The sequence below is a fragment of the Oryza sativa genome, chromosome 3, assembly GCF_034140825.1.
Source record: "Oryza sativa Japonica Group chromosome 3, ASM3414082v1".
Classification (NCBI taxonomy): Eukaryota; Viridiplantae; Streptophyta; class Magnoliopsida; order Poales; family Poaceae; genus Oryza; species Oryza sativa.
Window position 1 is genome coordinate 10,198,214 of NC_089037.1, and position 19,695 is coordinate 10,217,908.

The 19,695-nt window shown below is 47.9% G+C and overlaps 2 protein-coding genes across 2 annotated transcripts; both read left to right on the plus strand.

The window, feature by feature from the left end:
* Positions 1–465: 465 nt before the first annotated feature.
* LOC4332508 (protein trichome birefringence-like 28) lies at positions 466–5,601 on the plus strand. Its single transcript, NM_001417578.1, has 5 exons — positions 466–1,942; positions 2,635–2,815; positions 2,909–3,108; positions 3,217–3,375; positions 4,758–5,601. Exons 1-5 carry the CDS (start codon positions 1,173–1,175, stop codon positions 5,122–5,124), a joined length of 1,677 nt encoding a protein of 558 aa, NP_001404507.1. The 5' UTR covers positions 466–1,172; the 3' UTR covers positions 5,125–5,601.
* Positions 5,602–15,929: 10,328 nt separating this feature from the next.
* Positions 15,930–17,966, plus strand: LOC4332509 (probable protein phosphatase 2C 32). The gene is made up of 3 exons (NM_001417582.1): positions 15,930–16,523; positions 16,663–17,010; positions 17,170–17,966. The coding sequence occupies exons 1-3, from the start codon at positions 16,041–16,043 to the stop codon at positions 17,512–17,514; spliced, it is 1,176 nt and encodes a 391-aa protein (NP_001404511.1). The 5' UTR covers positions 15,930–16,040; the 3' UTR covers positions 17,515–17,966.
* The last annotated feature ends 1,729 nt before the right edge of the window (positions 17,967–19,695 follow it).

The following is a 19,695-nucleotide window of genomic DNA, read 5'->3' on the forward strand; positions in this document are numbered from 1 at the left end:
GCTCGAAACATTGGTCCTATTAAATCAACCTCTGACCATGACTAACATCACTTCCTGAACAATGATTTTCGTAGACCAATCCCCCCGAACACTGTCGATCGGAACAATTCGACATTCTGCAGTTTCCTCCTGCTGCAACACTATCTGAAAATCGGAACGATTCAGGCACCGTATCGTTGTCTGATTCGTCGATTCGTTCCATCATTAGTGTGTTCACAACGCAAAGACGATGACTGTAGTAGTATCTGCGTGCTGATTACATCCAAATACAGAATGATCATCTCCGAGAATGCGAAAGGGGGGCAATTGACGTAGCCGCCCCCGCCGTTGTTTGCTTCCCCATCTCGCACTCTTCCGAGACAGCCACGGCCTACCCACTCACATCGCATAAACAAAAAACGAGTACTTACAACCATACGAGTATACACCATAATACCATATACTCCACCCCTGTATCCCGATAATGAAAACGAAATGTATGATATAGTAGGCATATAATTAAAACATGCAACGAACAAATAGAATACTAGTAGTAGAATACACACACGCACATTGCCTGTGTTGTTACATGTGTACAACAGCTTAACCTCCAAACCCCCCATGGAAGCTTTGCAGCCTTGCATGTTACTCATTTGACCCACCCCTCAGTAGTAGTACTACCCTCTATCTCTCTATATACAAAATGAAAGGGAATGAGATTCAATTAAGCAGCTAGAACAGGGGGGAGTTTACAAGTGTTGGTGGAGGGGAAGAGATCTTGCAACCATAAAAGAAGAAAGCAGGCGAACCAAACCAAACATACCAAAGGGAAGCAAAGAAAAGGGCAAACATCCAGCAAAAGTCACCAAACTTGTAAAGGGATCGACACATATATAGGAGAGCGAGGTGTCCAGTCGAGAAGGACAGCCAGGCCAAGGAGCTCCTAGCCTCCTAGCCTACACAGAGCTAAGCAAAGAGGCAAAGAGCTCAGCAAGAAGCTCCATTAATCCATTCCATATACTCATATAGAGAGGAGGAGGAGGAGGAAGAGGAAGAGAGGGGAAGCAAAGCAAGAAGCTTTTTTTACTTCTCGGGTTTGCAAGCCACCGGGAAAGGCCGGGGCTTGGTGGTGGTGGTGGTGGTAAGTTTTCTTTAAAGCGGCGGAGCGGGAGGCCTTCCTGGGCGCTCCGGAGATGCAGCAGCGGCGGAAGTCGGTGTTCGCCTCGGCGCCGTTCGCGATGAAGCAGGCGGCGCTGGGGGCCGGCGTGGCGGCGCGCAGGAACGGCGCGCCGCTGTCGCTGGCGGCGGTGGTGTTCGCGCTCTTCGTGTTCGCGACGTTCCTCTACAACGAGGACATCAAGTCCATCGCCGACTTCCCCTTCGGCGCCGGCGCGCTCCGCGCCAAGTCCCCCGACCTCCACGTCCTCCAGGAGACCGTGGGCGCCGCGCACCTCGCCGCCGGCAGCATCGCCAAGCGCGGCGAGGAGGTCATCGTCCGTGTCCTCGACGCGCCCGCCTCCACGGCGATGGCGGCCGCCGCCGGCAGCAGCAGCAACAACAGCACGATTGAGGTGGCCAAGGCCAATGCCAACGCCAACGCCAACGCCGCCGACGCCGGTGTCAAGGTGGACGAGGGGCAGGAGAGGGAGCGGGACGTGACGCTCCCGAGTGTCAAGGAAGGCGGCGCCGACGAGGCGAGGCGGCGGGAGGACGAGGAGGCCGCCGAGAAGGAGTCCTCGGCGAAGGCCGCCGCGGCGACGGCGGCGCTGCGGACCGTGGTGAGCGTGCCGGACACCTGCGACCTGTACCGCGGCAACTGGGTGTACGACGAGGTGAACGCGCCGGTGTACAAGGAGTCGCAGTGCGAGTTCCTGACGGAGCAGGTCACCTGCATGCGCAACGGCCGCCGCGACGACTCCTACCAGAAGTGGCGCTGGCAGCCGACCGACTGCGACCTGCCCCGGTACGCCATTTCTTCCCCCACAATTTTTTCACGCCATTTCTTGCCCAATTTCGTGCCGTTTCACGCAATTCCGGGTAACCGGCATTGACTCACGCCGGCGATCATCGTCGGTTTCCCAAATTGATGCCGGTTTCTACCCTTTTCTTTTTCTTTTTTCATCAGCATCGGTCGGTCACCTCGAAACGCTAAGTCAGAAATAACCGTAGGAATACTTACGGGCCAAAATTAAGACGAACGTGTCAGGGAAATTAAAATAGAACGTTCGAGATTTTTGAAACGGAACAGAGAGTAGTAGTACCACCATGCCACACCAGTACACCACTCTGGTAGTGAGCTGTGACGTCGGACTGTACTGTGCAGCCGCGCTACCCCCTGTTGGATTAAGCTTTGCTTAATCTAATCACTCAGCATCTGGCTGCTGTTGAAGCAGCCACTACTTAAATCAAACACAGGCACGCCAAATTATTCTCTTTTCCAACCGGGGAACAGCTGCACGCAGCGACGCCCAGTCAGTCACACAGTGGGTGAGTGACGCGAGTAGAATATACTACTACAACTTGCTCTGTATCTGTGTCTCGGCACAGTCTGATGATAGTGGCAAATATAGTTGGCGATCCAACAACGCTGGTTGCTAAATAACGCAGGAAAAGTCTAACGAAAGCTGATGTGGTGTGGGGAAAAAAAAACTGCAGGTTCGACGCGAGGCTGCTGCTGGAGCGGCTGCGCAACAAGCGGCTGATGTTCGTGGGGGATTCGCTGAACCGCAACCAGTGGGAGTCGATGGTGTGCCTGGTCCAGTCCGTGATCCCCAAGGGCAAGAAGACGCTCACCAAGTTCGTCAACGGCGGCAACAGCAACATCTTCTACGCACACGTACGTAGCAGGCATCAGCAACGTCACGTACGTACTCCGCTGTCGATCCGACATGATCTCCCCCTGACGATACGGTGTATGTGCTACGTGCAGGAGTACAACGCGACGGTGGAGTTCTACTGGGCGCCGTTCCTGGTGGAGTCGAACTCGGACAACCCGCAGGTGCACAGCGTCCCCGACCGCGTCATCCAGTGGCACTCCATCGCCAAGCACGCGCACAACTGGCTCGGCGTCGACTACCTCATCTTCAACACCTACATCTGGTGGCTCAACACCCTCGACATGAAAGTCCTGTAAGTTGTACTCCTAGCACCCCAGCAGCGTACACACATACATATAGTGATATAGAAGTGGGTGTGCTGATCTGGGCGAAAAAATATGTGTGTGGTTGTACGTGACAGGAAGGGGTCGTTCGACCAGGGTGCGACGGAGTACGTGGAGGTGGACCGGCCCGTGGCGTACAAGGAGGTGCTCAAGACGTGGGCGAAGTGGGTCGACCGCAACATTGACCCCAACCGGACGACCGTCTTCTTCATGAGCATGTCTCCCAACCACATCACGTAAGCCGCCATTTATGCCTTTGCCTGCATCTGCATTGCATTGCCCCTCTCCATGATTTACTTCGCTGCACAGTGCACACGTGCCCACGCGCAGTACAGTTCGCTCGGAGTTAATCTACCAATCAATAGGAAGATATGCTGCACAGTGATGGTACATAGAGAACTCCATTCCGATTAGGTGTTGGGGTATGTTCAGAAAACAAAATTAGGTGCTTGAGGTGTACCTAGCAACTGTGTTGCGTTTGCAAGGAGGAAACTTAGCTAGCAGCCACACTTGCTTTCTGGACTAATAGTAATCTACAAGTAATTTAATTAGGTGGTGAGAGCCTGAGGGGACTCGTGAGCTTTCGGAGAAACATTAGTAGTAGAAGCCTCTTATACATTAACTAGCTACTAGTAGCATGGTATCGGAATACAACTGCACATGGTATCCCATCATAGAGCACTGTACTACTCATCGGTAGCTGTCTCTCGTGAAATGGCATCGTGGGGCACGGTACCTGCGTACAACGCGTCACTGTACTTCGTCAGGACATGGTCCGGACAATCTGTTCTGACTGGTTCAAGATTTGCATTTTTCACGGTTTCAACACTGGTATCTAAGCTTCTTTAGCCAATACTATAAAAAGCTTAATTAATTAGTGAGATGTCTTCAAAACATGCTAGTTGACGTGGGTGTAGAAACAACTGAGGTTTGTTGAACCAAGAATAATTCAAATTGAGTATGTATTTGTGTAGAGTAGTAAGCTCAAAACTAGTCATGTGGATAGCTGGAGAGAGGCGAGCTACGGTGACAAGCTGATGTTGGTGGACCATAGAAAATCCCAGGCCCACCTGTAGGCATGCATCTCGACATGGCCCACCCTAGTCGCTACCAAAGATGAAGCATACGAATCCAATTCCCCGAGCTCCATGTCACTTTCCTTCCTCGAGCCCTAACCCCACGAAAGAGAAACGACATCAAGTTGAAGGTAGCAACAAAAGACAGTAGTATAATACTGATAGCAATCAAGCCTACTAATCGTGCTCCACAATGATGATCAGCCTTTGCCATTGCATCTTTGCTGTTGCAAAATACTCAAAACAGAGAGATTCTTGCAGTAGTCGACAAGCAAAAGTTAAATCAGTTTTGGTCCCTGCAAGAATCTCGAGCTAGTATCCGCATAAATTACACGGTCCGTGCATATGCTGTGATAATGGCGCCAATATGCGAGTGCCATCATCATCAGGGTATCATCAGCACGACAGAATCTAGGGTACCACGGCTCCAATTCGCTGGAACATTAACCATAGTACTGCATCAGAATTCTACCCATCACGGCATCACGTGGTGACGGACGGATGGTGGTATAATCTTGTGTCGTGTGCGCGTTTTGTGGCAGGCCGGAGGCGTGGGGAAACTACGGAGGGATCAAGTGCGCGATGGAGACGCTGCCGATCACGAACCGGACGACGTCGCTGGACGTGGGCACGGACTGGAGGCTGTACGCCGGGGCGCAGGAGGTGCTCCAGACGTTCCGCCGGGTGCCGGTGCACCTCGTCGACATCACGGCGCTGTCGGAGCTCCGCAAGGATGCGCACACGTCGGTGCACACGCTCCGGCAGGGGAAGCTGCTCACCCCCGAGCAGCAGTCCGACCCCAAGACGTACGCCGACTGCATCCACTGGTGCCTCCCGGGCCTCCCCGACACCTGGAACCAGTTCCTCTACGCCCGCATCGCCTCCGCCCCATGGTCATCCGACCAGTAGAAAAAGAGCCAAATAAGGCTAGCTTCCAAGTGTTCTGCGAGACAAGAAAAGGAGCCAAGAACACCGTTGACACACCATCGATGCCCGCCGCCCGGCCGCGGCCACCTCACTTTTTCTTACTTTGGGTTACTTTTTTTTCTTCTCTTTTTTTCACCATTTTTCTTTCTTTCTCTGGGGTTGCGTAAAGCTGTCTTGTGCTGTGTTTAACATGTGATTCTTTTGTTAAAAAAGAAATGGAGGGTTTAGGATGGTGAAGGAGGATCTGTGGGCGGGCTGTGTTGACTATAGCTCATTTCTTGTCCTGCTGATAAAGGATGCATGGATAGGAGAAAGCAAAAAAAGGGTGTGATGTGAGATGTAAGGGGGGAAAGAAAAAGGGAGGGTTACATGTAAAGAATTTTTGTGTATTACACCATTCTAGTACATTGATGCTCAAGAGAGGTATAAAGGCCACGAGGTGCATCCGTTCTTCAATTATGATGATTCCTAAGTTTCTCCTTTTCATTTTATTACACTGAGTGATCACTTCACTCCACCTACTGTTCCGGAACTACTACTATGCACGAATGTTCAGAAAAGAGATTGGCAATGGAATAACACAGTCTGCACTTCTCTGAAGATAATTGTAGGGGAATAAAGCTCCGGAAGCGTGCATAGCTCCCCTTTCTCTTTACTCTTATCTTTAGGCAAACTGTGAGCAAAGCAACTCAGCTACATTCATTCAGTCTATACTTTTCTGCACGCAGGGTCAAATTACCCAGCAAAATCTCTGGTTACCAATAGCATGAGTGCATGACAAAGGCCATAGCCAAACGGGACTGCCTATAGATCATTTGATAGAAAATCCCTTTAGAAATCTTACAAATTTTGGACCACCCGATTGCTTTAAGATTTATGCATCAACCAAACCCTATAAAACCTTCTCCTCTCATTCCCCCTCACGCCGCCACTCCTCGTTAGCGTGAGCGTATTCCGCGTTGCCGCCGCCACCCGGTCCCGCCGGCGAGCCCCCCCCCTCCCTCTCCCCCCTCCAGCCATCGAAGGCAAGATGCTCCCGTCCCGTCGTGTCTGGCAACTCCTCGCCGCCGGATCCGCCACCATCGGCCACCACAAGGCACAAGCTTGCTATGCCCCCGCCACCAACACTGGCCCACCGCCCTCCTCCATCCCAGCAGCTCTGGTGTCGCCGCCTCGCCGCCCACCCGTCCTGCTACCCACCGCTAGGCCGCTGCCTCCCACGACCATCCATCTAAGCCCGGTGAACTCCCCCTTCTTCCCCCTCCCCCTCCCCCTCCCATCCCACCTCACCCCACCCCAAGAGCCTAATTCATTGGCCCTCCGCCAGAGTTTGGGTTGTCACTGACAGGGGCATAGGAGTTGGAGAAGAAGCAGCTGGAGCACGAATTGCGAAGCACATAAAATCTGCAAGATTTAGAGATAGATTTTTCTGTCAACATATGGTTAGCAATTCCGTAACCAAAATTCAATTTCACTCGTAAGAGAGGCCACATGAATGACAAAAAAAAAAAGCGCACACTCTTTCCAGAGAGCTGCGATCTGAAATGTAACAAAGATGCATCTAACTGATGTTACACTCTCGAGTGGAGGACAGGACCCCTCCACGCCCTCTTGCATCTCTGAATCTTTGCGCTTGTCGCCTACCAGGCTTCCAGTGATTCCCAAGTACAAAGCCGATGTGCCGTAATAAAGCCTGCAGGCTGCCGTTGTAGTGGCTGCCCTCTGCGCGGCCCCTTTGGGCCCAGTCCGGTGTCCCCTCAATTCAGATCGGTACAGGCCGGGAGCCCAAGGATCTGTCCATATGGATGTGCAGCTTGCTGCCTGTGCCGCTGTGCTCATAAAACTTCGGCAGCAAAGCAGCTGCACCGTATGTTTGGATGATTGGATCACGCGCATAATGAATTCGTTTTACCTTTTAGTACGTTGGATTGTACTAAGTTATAACTATACGGAGTATGATACGGCTTATCACTGACAAAGTGACAATATTCAGACACAGCAACTGCAAGGCAAGCCTATGATACTGCATAAGGTCTGCAGGCAATGCTTGAAGTTCAGGCTCAGTAGAGGAAAACTAATGGAGGAGCTGGTGGATGGTGAGGGTGACAGTCAAACTCTGCTGGTGTAGCGTAATTAACCTGATGGAGGATGCTACGCGTCGGACGTCCAATAGTTCGTAAATATCGGACGCCTGACCTTTCACTGCCGCGCGCCTACACATGCATGCACAATCTCTACCGTCTACTCTAGTTGATTAGCACATGTAAAAAGTATATATGCTTGCGCATGCATGACTGCATGGTTCAACACTTATCTCAACCCTACTTTTTATTTCTTTAAATTAAATTTCCTTCTAAATTAATTATCCGATTTATGATTCGATTTCACCATTAAACTCCATGCAATTAAATCTTCACAACAAGATATCACACGGTTATATTTTAATGAGAAAAATCGAACGTTGTTTCACCACTTATAAAAAAAATGTTTCACCGCTAGTCAAAATGTTCCAACTCACTCTAAAAAATGTTTCAGAGAAATGCAACATTCAAGTAATACTAAATGCAACACCGATAATATCGGTATAAAACATTGGCTCTCAATGAGTGAGACATAAAAATCTTGCTCAAATATTCCAACTCAGTCTATAAAAATATTTCAGAGAAATGCAACATTCAAGAAATACTAAGTGCAACACCGATAATTACAATTAAATATTTACAACAAGATCTCACATGATTATTTTTATAATTTAATCACAAGGTATTAACTATTGAAACATCATATAATATTTGCTGAAACATATGAATGATATTGTATACAACATTTTTAATTAACTAATGAATACTTATCGAAACACTCAATCAACACATATGCAACATTTACAAAATACTAGTGAAACATAATAAACTACTTACTGAAACATACAAATAGCACCATGTGATACATTAAAGAAAGATATATACATTACGACAATAATTAAATATGTGCAACATAATAGAATTTTAGTTGAAACATCTGATTCTCACATGTGAAACATTAAATTTAATTGGTTGAAACATATGTGTGTTTTTTATTATAATATAGTCATGTGAGATCTTGTTGTAAAGATTTAATTGTAACGAATACAATGGTGTAAACAGATCGTAGATTGGATGAGTAGTCTGGAAGAAAAATCATTTTCAAGTTTGCTAAAAGGGTGTTATGTACATGCAAATAATCTCGTGTCCTCTCTTCTTCATGCATGCCAATACTAAGTAAGTGAGCATATCTAACAGGTGTGAAAAGAGAGTATCTGACAAAAGGATACGAGGCTGCATGCAGCAAAGCCACAGTGAGAGGCGTCCAATTTTTGTTGGTTGCGTCTAACGTCTGATCCTAAGCATTTTCGCAACCTGATCTCATAAGTTTAGACCTGGTCGGCCTATCTCTGTGGGCTGTGGCTGAAGGCCCGTTTACAGAAAACAGTGGCCATATCGGCCTGTTTAACACGTGGCCGAACAGCGGCTCGGAGGTTGATCGGATCCACGTTTCTTTCCCTGCAATCCTTTACCCTAAACACACACGGACGCAAAAGCAAGAGCTGCCTACCCCGAAACGCACACGGTCTCGTCGTCAACTTAAAAGGCGATATCGGTAGCAGCTACTTGTCCAGCCATGACTCCCATGATGCAATGGATCACGGAGCTTGACTGGCTGTCAAAGAACAAGACTAATTAAAACAAGACATTAGCAATCACTGGTCCATTATCTAAAAAAAAGCAATCACTGGTCCAAGTCAGCGCAAACAGGAACTATATAGTTAATTTCGTGCACGAGTACAGAGCGGACACATTTGTAGGAGCTAGCAGAGGCGAGCAAGTCAAACCGCCCAGCCATGGCACCCGTACGTACGTGTCGCGCATCCCCGGCTTGACGACAGACACGCGTCGAGCATCTATGCACCGATCAGCTGAATTCCTCGCTCCAGCGGTAGTCCAGGCTGTCCATCCCGTGCAATTCGTTCGACCGCGCGGTGACGCCAGAGCTAGCGGCCGCGGCGGTGCGCACATGGCACGCGCGCGGACCACGCGATGCTCGCGCGAGTCGTCCAGAGAAGACGCGAGACGACGGCACCGCCGCGCGTAGTACGCGCGCAACCGCCACCCGCGATCGCCAGAATTACGTCGTCCACCGAGTTGCGTTGGGGAGAAGAAGCGAGGATTTGCGAGTCTTGACCGTTGATTACGAGCGGAGCTGGACGCATGTGTACCACGCAGGTGTTGGGCTTGACGTGGCAGCTGCGGGTTGCGGCACGTGCGCGCATATGCTTCGGCGACCGTTGGGAGTTTTGTTTTTAGACGTGGTTACGTTAGCTAAGCTAGCGGTCAACCTCGTTTGCATAACGGTTCGTTGCTGTGCATTTAAAGTTTTAAATGAACCAAGGACTACTCCAGCTTCGAGAGCCATGGCGTCATCGCTCGGATTTATGTGGGCGGAATTTGGTCAGCACTGGAGAGGTTTAATGTGGTCGCCAATCCATTCCAGACATTGTGAATGAAGCTTTTGAAATTATCTTTCTTTGGATAAATAAGCTTTTTGAGATTTGGACGTGCTGATCCAAGAAGAATCGCATTGTTGAACATATTGAATTATTGTTGATCGTACTGACTACTGATGCAGCTTTTGAACAGACTAATATTCGGGATACTAAGGCTGTGTTTAGTTCCACACTAAAATATTATGAAAGTTTGACTTAAATTGAAAGTTTGAAAAAAAAATCGGAAGTTTCAACTTTTCCATCACATCAAAACTTTCCTATACACATAAACTTCCGACTTTTTTCTTCAAACTTTAAATTTCAGTCAAACTTTCAATTTTAACGTGGAACTAAACACACCCTAGTACTCCTAAATGTAAACCTATAAAAACTTCGTCAGCGTGCAATAAAATTCAAGTAGTAAGAAACTTGGACCAAGGTTAGGACCTGGCCCGTTTGGTTCTCCGAATTGAATTGCGCAACGGACTTATTATTAATCGGAAAGGTCCCGTTTCAATTTGCATTCAAAAGTGCAACCGAACCAAGCTTAAAATCCAAAATTCCAAATGTGGCACAAGAACGAACGAGATCCACGCAACGGAACTGGCCAACCACCAACTGCCAGGGCTATACATGTTACTGGACCAATCCATGATATAAATTAAGGGGAGCTAAAACGAACTAGGGCTATATTTAGTTCCCTTTAAACTTCTAACTTTTCCGTCACATCAAATGTTTGGACACATATATGAAGTATTAATATGGACGAAAAAACCAATTGCACAGTTTGCATGTAAATTGCGAGACGATTCTTTCGAGCCTAATTGCGCCATGATTTGACAATGTGGTGCTATAGTAAACATTTGCTAATGACAGATTAATTAGGTTTAATAGATTCGTCTCACAGTTTACAGGCGGAATCTGTAATTTGTTTTATTATTAGTCTACATTTAATACTTTAAATGTGTGTCCGTATACATTAAAAAAATAAAAAGGAACTAAACACGGCCTAGAGATATAGCAACTTGTTTTTTTCCAATGAAACCCAAATACACATATGATAAAGGAAAACATATCGATCTCCGGTTCAATTTGTAGCTATATTAACACATTTCTTAAAAAATCTATGGGTAAATTGGAATGGTCTATACATGGTGCATTACATTTTTCTAAGTTTTAGGTACTGAGCATTTCAATAAACGATGTCGGTGATATGAGCCCGGGAGTATCACGTCTAGAGGGAGGAGGCCGCCCTTAAACCCACGTGGCTCTCCCTGAGGGGGGTCAAGCCCGGGGTGTTGTGGCGGCTGCCCCCTCCCAGCTTGGGGTCGGGCAGCCCCCCAACCCACGTGGCTCCCCGCGAGGGGGGATCAAGCCTGGGGTGGAGCGGTGGCTACCCTCTCCCAGCTAGAGGGAGGAGGACGCCCTCAAACCCACGTGGCTCTCCCCGAGGGGGGTTGAGCCCGGGGTGTTGCGGCGGCTGCCCCCTCCCAGCTTGGGGTCGGGCTGCCCCCAAACCCACGTGGCTCCCCCCGAGGGGGGGTCGAGCCCAGGGTGGCGCGGCGGCTACCCCCTCCCAGCTAGAGGGAGGAGGTCGCCCTCAAACTCACGTGGCTCTCCCCGAGGGGGGTCGAGCCCGGGGTGTTGCGGCGGCTGCCCCCTCCCAGCTTGGGGTTGGGCCGCCCCCAAACCCACGTGGCTCCCCCCAAGAGGGGTCGAGCCCGGGGTGGCGCGGCGGCTGCCCCTTCCAAGCTAGAGGGAGGAGGCTGCCCTCGCTTGGAGTCGAGCTGCCCCGACCCCCTCCACGTATCAGCCCACGTGTACAGGGTTAGGTGGGCGCGCCTAACGCCCACCTAACTGCATTTAAAGCGGTCTATGCAACCGTGCCATGCCACATTTAATGCGGCGTGCTGCGCATCTGACCGGTCTGTGACCGGTTGAATGACCGATGGGACGGCGACTATATACCCCCGCCCTATCAGTGTGTCAGGCGACGAGCGGCGTGCTCCGTCCCGTCCCATCATAATGATGAGGGGCTTCACAGCCTCTTACCCCGGTCAGAGCTGGTCCAACCCCTCTAAACTAACCCAGGTTCCCGTTTTCTGGTGTGAACGAGAACCCCGAAGTCCTCATCCATTAAATGGCGAATGACAAGGGCGCCCTGCATGATTTGATGGGCCCCGCGCAGCAACCGACGTGCAGATAGCTTCTGGGCTAAGGCACAAGACATGTAATTAATATAGAGAATATTTTCCCTTCTCCCTAGGTAGCACTCGCAGCACATGTAGTATCCCCTTAGAGTATAAAAGGAGGACCATGCTTAGCGAGGAGGGGGGATCGGACTGAGGATCCCTGAGCCAAAGCTTGTCTAACCCTAGCTTGCATACCAGGGATTCAGGGACTTTCTAAGCACAGGAGTAGGGTATTACGCTACTTAGCGGCCCGAACCTGTATAAACCTCTTTTGTCTCATCGTTTTTGGAGGATTGAACCCCCTCAAGATCACACAGCTTTGCTCACCAAATCTTCGAATCTCACCCGCTGCCCCCGGCCGAACTCTCAAAGGGAGGCCTCACAGCCTCCCGCTAGAGAGGGTCACCCCTCAACAAATGACATGGGATCTCAACTTTACACTCATTATTACTCATCCTATGAAATGTCTCGTTCACTCCTACTCCCTCCGTCCTAAAAAAGGCAAATTCTACGTTTCCGTGTCCAACTTTGACTGTCCATCTTATATAAATTTTTTTCATAATTTGTATTTTTATTGTTGTTAGATGATAAAACATGATTAATATTTTATGTCTGACTTGTCTTTTTAATTTTTTTCATAATTTTTTTAAATAAGACGGACGGTCAAACGTTGGACACGGAAACTAGGGTTTGTCTTTTTTTTGGACGGAGGGAGTAAGTTGCTATATTATACTCCCTCAATTCCAAAATATAAGGCACAACCACCCTTAACCCAAAGACCAAGAAATAATTATTATCATCTTGTAGTTTAAATCATCCTAATAAATATAATGGATGCATCCAATAGAATTAGAGAATGTGAGAGTGAATGATTTAAAAAAGTAGTAATTTAATGAAGAAGATGTCATAGTTAATTACAGACATATATGTATGCCTTATATTATGGAACATCAAAAAAAATAGTTGTGCCTTATAATATGGAATGGAGGGAGTAGGATGGAGGGAGTAGCAATTGGAGGTGGGGCTTGCACAAGCCTCCAACGGTAGATCTGCCATTGTCAGAGATGTGCTGCTAAGGCCGTTTAAATTCATTGAAGATAAAATATTAAATACGGCTATGTAAAACAAGAAAATCATTATCACTTAAATTAAACCATTAGTATTTAAACATGATATATTGATTATTGTGTTGCATTAGGCCCTCTTTGGATGAGGCTAAAACTTTTTAATCCCTGTCACATCAGATGTTTTGATACTATTTACAGGTATTAAACCCTGGACTAATTCGTGAGACGAATCTCTTAAGCATAATTAATCCATGATTAGCCTATGCGATGCTACATTAAACATTATCTAATTATGGATTAATTAGGCTTTAAAAATTTATCTCGCAAATTAGTGCTCACTTATGCAATTGGTTTTGTAAATAGTCTATATTTAATACTCTAAATTAGTGTCCAAACATCCGATGTGACAGGGACTAAAGTTTAGTCCCTGGATCCAAACACCCCCTTAGTTCGCGTAAAGAAAATTTTTGGATGTCACATCGGATGTTTGACTGGATATCGAAAGGGGTTTTCGGACACGAATGAAAAAACTAATTTCATAACTCGACCGAAAACCGCGAGACGAATCTTTTGAGCCTAATTAAGCCGTCATTAGCACATGTGGGTAGGGGTGGATAAAAAGCTTGAAACTCGTGGCTTGGATCGGCTCGTAGCAAGCTCGGCTCAGATCGATTCGAAGTCGTAGTCTTAATTAGTTGAGTCGAGCTAACCTTTTAGGTCGTGAGCTACTCGTTTAGCTCGTTAGTATAAAATATCACCATATCTTCACGAACTTAAGGAGTTTCTTGACTAGTGCTTAGTCTTTTAATTATATCAAAATTATTCATATTCAGTGAGTATTATATTAGTTAGTGTTTATTATTATGTTAATACATAATAAAATGTTAAATTTGAATTTATTAATATGATATTAATGAGATATAGCTCGTTAACGAGCCTAACGAGCTTAACAAGCCATCTCGCGAGCCGAGCCAAGTTAGCTTTTTAGCTCGTTAACATTAACGAGCTGAGCTGAGCTGGCTCGTTAAGACAACGAGCTCAAACGAGCCGAGCTGGCTCGTTATCCACCCCTATACATGGGTTACTGTAACACTTATGGTTAATCAGGGATTAATTAGGCTCAAAATATTCGTTTCGTGATTTTTATGCAAACTGTATAATTAATTTTTATTTTTATCTATATTTAATGCTTCATACATGTGTCAAAAGATTCGATGTGATGTTTTTAGGAAAAAAAATTGAGAACTAAACCAGGCCTTACTACTTTGGCCAAATCGTCCTTCAGGATGCTAAATGGAACGTGCTGCTGGAACGTATGTTGTGTCTCAAGAAAGGTACCTGTAATTTTGTTTCTTCAGAGGATGCGTGCACCGTCTGAACTCTGAACTGCTCAGCAGTCAGCACCGTCCCGGGCCGTCGCCATGGGTCGAAACTGTAAACGCGCCACCCTGACCTGGCATTCCGGACCCGACCAAAGCCGCGCGTGCACTCCGACTCGGACCACACGTCACGCCAGCCCAGGCCAGGCCAAGCCAAGCCAACGGAACGTGCCACCTCTCCACAGTCCACACACACCCACCCATGACCCATCTCAGCACCCCACACTGCGTGAGCTCACTGCACTGACAGCGGACAGCCTGAACCCGTTTGATGGAGGAAGTCCCGCATTTTTTCCGCCGCACCCCATAGCGTGGCAATTGCCAACGGCTACATTTTCTCCCGGCTCCCGTCTTTTGTCGGATTGCCTCCCTCCTCTCACACTCTCGCTCTCACCCAGCAGGCCAGCACATGCACGCGAGTCACTGACATGGGGCCCCGGAGAAGTGTTCGTCCCGTCCCCACCGTGTCAGGTCCAACTGCGGTGCAGAGGCACAGTCAGCGTCTCCTCCCCAACCCCAACCGTCGACGACGCATCCAAATCCCAACAGGTCTAGACCGTGTAAACTACTACTCGTATAACGCCTGTAGCTTCGAGGCAGCTTCGCGAATGGCGATCTCCCTTCTCCGGCCGCAGCACCACGACCACGACACACGCAACCGCCGCCCAAACCGGGAGACTCCCCACGCCACGCGGCCCCCTTCGCCCGGTGCATCCATCCGGTGTCTGGTGTTGTGCCCGCGAGGACGGGATCGCGACGGGACGGTCGCTGCCAATCAATTAATTCGGGGGCTTGAATAATGGAGCGGCAAAACAAAAGTTAAATTACCACTGACCGCGTCCTCGCGAGTCACAAGCTTCTCTCTTGGTTTCTCACATCACACGGGATTAACGTATCTTTGACTCCCCCGCGCGCTCACTCCTCCGTTAATCCGCCGCAGCGACCGACGTAGTACTAGTAATCTATTCCGTGGCCGTCCGTGTTTGGACTTATCCGTTTTATCGTCGGAAATTACCTCGCTAACACGCATCTTCCTTCTTGTTGTTTACTACTAGTACTACTCCATTAACGTATTTCTGGTATAGTGATATGATAGCTGGGCAAGTTAGTCACTTTATTTAGCTTTCACTGTCTCCAGTTTAAAGATCGAAATGAACGTAATCGTTTCCTTAAGACAGATTGGCTAAATGTATTGACAGCATGTAAATTTAAATTATTCTACATGAATATTAATGCAACAATTAATAGAAATCTGTGCTTATTTTTCTTTCTTTAAATAAAACTAACATACATGATGTTTTCTACTAGCACTGAAGATATTATTGAAAAATATTTACAAATTACCAACGAATTTTCTGGTTAGACCAGACTTTCTGAATGATATTAAAAAAACTTTCTGAATGGAGTAACTGTGCATTTTCTATGCAAAGCTACTGTAGGTATTTGTAATTTCTTGTTGGTAAACAAAAGTTTTACACCTTGCAACAGAACATTTCAGTAAAACCGAAGCATCTATTCTTCTCCCATTTCTTTCTAGTGGCAGTGAAGTCTTCGTGCTTATCGGTCCGTTTCCCCACCGCACGCGTCCTTGACCCTCCCCATATATAACGCCCGTTCCAACGGGCAATTCGCCAAACCCATCCAAAACAGAAACACAACCCGAGGAAAAGCGGAACACGCGAGCGGCGAGGAGGAAGAAGACCGCGTCTCCGAGAGAGAGATAGAGCCCTCGCGAGTCGCGATGTCCTGCACGGTCGCCATCCCGAGCTCGCCGGTGTTCTCGCCGTCGCGCCGCCCGCTCTCCTGCAAGGCCGCGTCCGCGTCCGCCTCGCCGGAGTCCGTATCCGTCGCCGCGTCCTCGCCGGCGCAGGCCGCGCCCCCCGCCGGGTCGCCGCTCCGCCCCTTCGCGCTGCGCGCCCACCTGCGCGAGGAGGCCACGCCGTCGCCCCAGCCGTCGGCCGCCGCGGCTGCGGCGGTCTCCGCCCCTGCGGGGTCCGTGCTTAAGAGGCGGCGCCCGGCCCCTCTCGTGGTTCCGGTGTGCGGCGGGGCGGCCGCTGCCGCCGCCGCCGCGGCGGTGGCCGCGGTGGAATCGGATCCGAGGAACGAGGTGGAGGAGGACGGCGAGGAGTTCGCGGTGTACTGCCGGAGGGGAAAGGGGAGGAGAAGGGTGGAGATGGAGGACCGGCATGTGGCCAAGGTCGCCCTCGGCGGAGACCCCAAAGTGGTAAGCTCCACACGACTTCTCCGTTCGATTCGCGTAAAATAAGTTCACACTTCTCTTCGATCAGGAGAGGGTTTTGGGGAGACTTCGTAGATTTCTTCTTCTGTACTAAAATTTCTGGAATTTATTTTCGATTGTGTAGGCCTTTTTTGGTGTATTCGATGGCCACGGCGGGAAGAGCGCGGCGGAGTTCGTCGCCGAGAACATGCCCAAGTTCATGGCCGAGGAGATGTGCAAGGTGGACGGCGGCGACAGTGGCGAGACTGAACAGGCAGTGAAGCGGTGCTACCTGAAGACGGACGAGGAATTCCTCAAGAGGGAGGAGAGCGGGGGCGCCTGCTGCGTCACCGCTTTGCTGCAGAAAGGTGGCCTCGTTGTGTCTAATGCCGGAGATTGCCGTGCCGTGCTCAGCCGCGCCGGGAAGGCAGAGGCGCTCACCTCTGATCACCGGGCCTCGCGCGAGGATGAGAGGGAAAGAATTGAGAATCTGGTAAGTGGTGCCTGCACTTGCCATTCTCGCTTTCTTGCATCATTTCCTGCACTAGCTAAGTAGACCTTTGATGATGTTGGCTTGTTGCAGAGTGTTTTAATCTGAGTTCTGAGCTATCATGAGTTGAAGACTTATGTGCTTTTCTTCTGTCAATTTCAGGGTGGATTCGTGGTGAATTACCGAGGAACATGGCGAGTTCAGGGATCCTTAGCAGTGTCAAGAGGCATCGGTGATGCACACCTCAAGCAGTGGGTGGTGTCTGATCCAGACACCACAACTCTGGGTGTTGATTCGCAGTGCGAATTCTTGATTCTTGCCTCTGATGGTTTGTGGGACAAGGTGGAGAACCAGGAGGCAGTTGACATTGCCAGGCCGCTTTACATCAGCAACGACAAAGCTTCTCGCATGACTGCTTGCAGGAGGCTCGTCGAAACTGCGGTTACTAGGGGCTCGACTGACGATATCAGCATTGTGATCATACAGCTGCAGCAATTCTCAAGATAATTTTAACTTGTCGTTGGAGGGAGAGACTGAACTCACACTCCAGCTTATTAGCACAGCGGTGGTAAAATGTGTGGAAGAGCAGGGTATTCAGATAGCATAATTTTAACTTGTTGAAGGGAGACTGAACTCGCTCCAGCTTAGCGCACTAACAGAGCGGTGGTAAAGAAGTGTGGAAGAGGAGGGTATTCAGATAGTATGTCACTTGGCAAGCAAAATTTTAGGAGCTTGCACTATTTTGCTGGGGTTCCAACATTCAATTCTTTTTATTCATAGCACCATTCTTTCTGTAAACTGATTCAATTCATTCTTTGATTCTAATGTAATAAGGCGAGTTACTACTCACCTCATACTGTAAGGCTACTATTTGCCTCTGTACATGGTTAGTTGGTATGGATAGTTTCTCTGAGATTTTAATTGATTCAATACACAGCAGCTTAAGATATCCTTTAATATTTATCTGAGTCGCACTAGCTTTGTTAAGATGTTTCTATTTCTTGGCCCAGTATGGGTGTGTTGTGTTGCTTGTTGGGTTGGCTGAAAGCCTGTAGGCAAAATTTGAGTCTTTAAACCGCAAACATAATACATAGATAAACATTTTACTGCAAACAATACAAATATAAATATTTTACCGATAAATTATTTATGATTACTTTGTTTATATTTTGCCAAGGCTGCTCCAATCTGAACAAACACCCCTAGCTAAGCTTAAATGCAAAGCATAGTATGGAAATTACTTCGCATACGACCTCATACTATATACCCTAAGGGTTTTTTTTTTTTTTTACTTCGCCATGGAATCTACATCATCTCTGAGCATAAAAGAATAGTTTGAGATGATTGGCATACTTGCTCAGTGCTCTCTGATGGTGACTGAATGAACATTGAACTAAGGGTGTCTTTGGTTGGGATTTTGAACTTGCTTTTGTTTTTGCAAAAGCCAAAAGCAACCAAAGGGCTCAAAAGCCATAGCTGCTTCTACCCAAAAGCTGCTTTTGCTCTAGTACAAATTGAAAGCACCTCCACCCCCTGCTTTTAGCTGTTTTTGGGTTAAGTTTTTACCCACCTGATATTGGTTATGATGTATACCGGTTCGTTCTTTTCTTCCCCGTCGCTTCTCAATGTGTCGTTCCTCACGCGCTGCTTTGCCCTAGGGTTGGGGCATCGCCGCCCCTCCGCCCGTCGCCAGCGCTCTGGCCGGCGCATCGCAACGACCGAGCAGCTCCAGCAAGCTCGGGCATCCCATGATGGTGAGAGGAAGAAGATCCAATATGTGTGTGACATATGGGGCCCACTTGTAAGCGGGACTAGTTGTTTCAAACGCCACAGCTGTTGAACCAAACGAGCTTTTCCAAAGGCCACAACCCATATTTCACATCTGCTTTTCGAAAAGCTACAACCCACAGCTACTTTTTAAAAGCCACAGCCCAACCAAACACACCCTAAGCTTTGCTAGACCACTTTTGTTATTCAAGAAGTTTGAACTTAATATCAGATTAGGAATCTACATTTGATTTTGCAAGCTTTAGCTTCGCTGAGATCACACAAGTTCTATAAGAATTTTTTTTAAAGATAATGGGAAGCTTTTAGCCTTTTATTAAACTTAATCAATTAAGTACATTAAGGTGATAGAACTGTACTTAGAATGCACATAGCATCAACTGGAAATAATTCAATTCATAAAGGAAATTGAAAACTATCTAACCTTTCCTCGGTCATTGCACGAGTGTATTCTTCACATGCTAATGTACTGAAGTATATGGATCACAAGGAACAAGATGTTGAGAGCATTTGATCCATAATGTATTTGCACTTATCATTATCTAAAAAAAAAGTTTGCACTTATATCCATAGGGGAAAATGAGCCATTTCCCAACCGTAGCAGAATCTTCCGCTAGGACAATTGCACTTAGTACGTTGTAGAGTGGATCGAATGATGATAATATCATCTCCTTTTGAAACCTTCAAGGCCTGTTTAGTTGGTGAAATAAAAATTTTTGGGTGTCACATCGGACGTTTGACTGGATGTCGGAAGGAGTTTTCGGACACGAATGAAAAAACTAATTTCATAACTCGCCTGTAAACCGCGAGACGAATCTGTTGAGCCTAATTAATCCGTCATTAGCATACGTGGGTTACTGTAACACTTATGACTAATCATGGACTAACTAGGCTCAAATAATT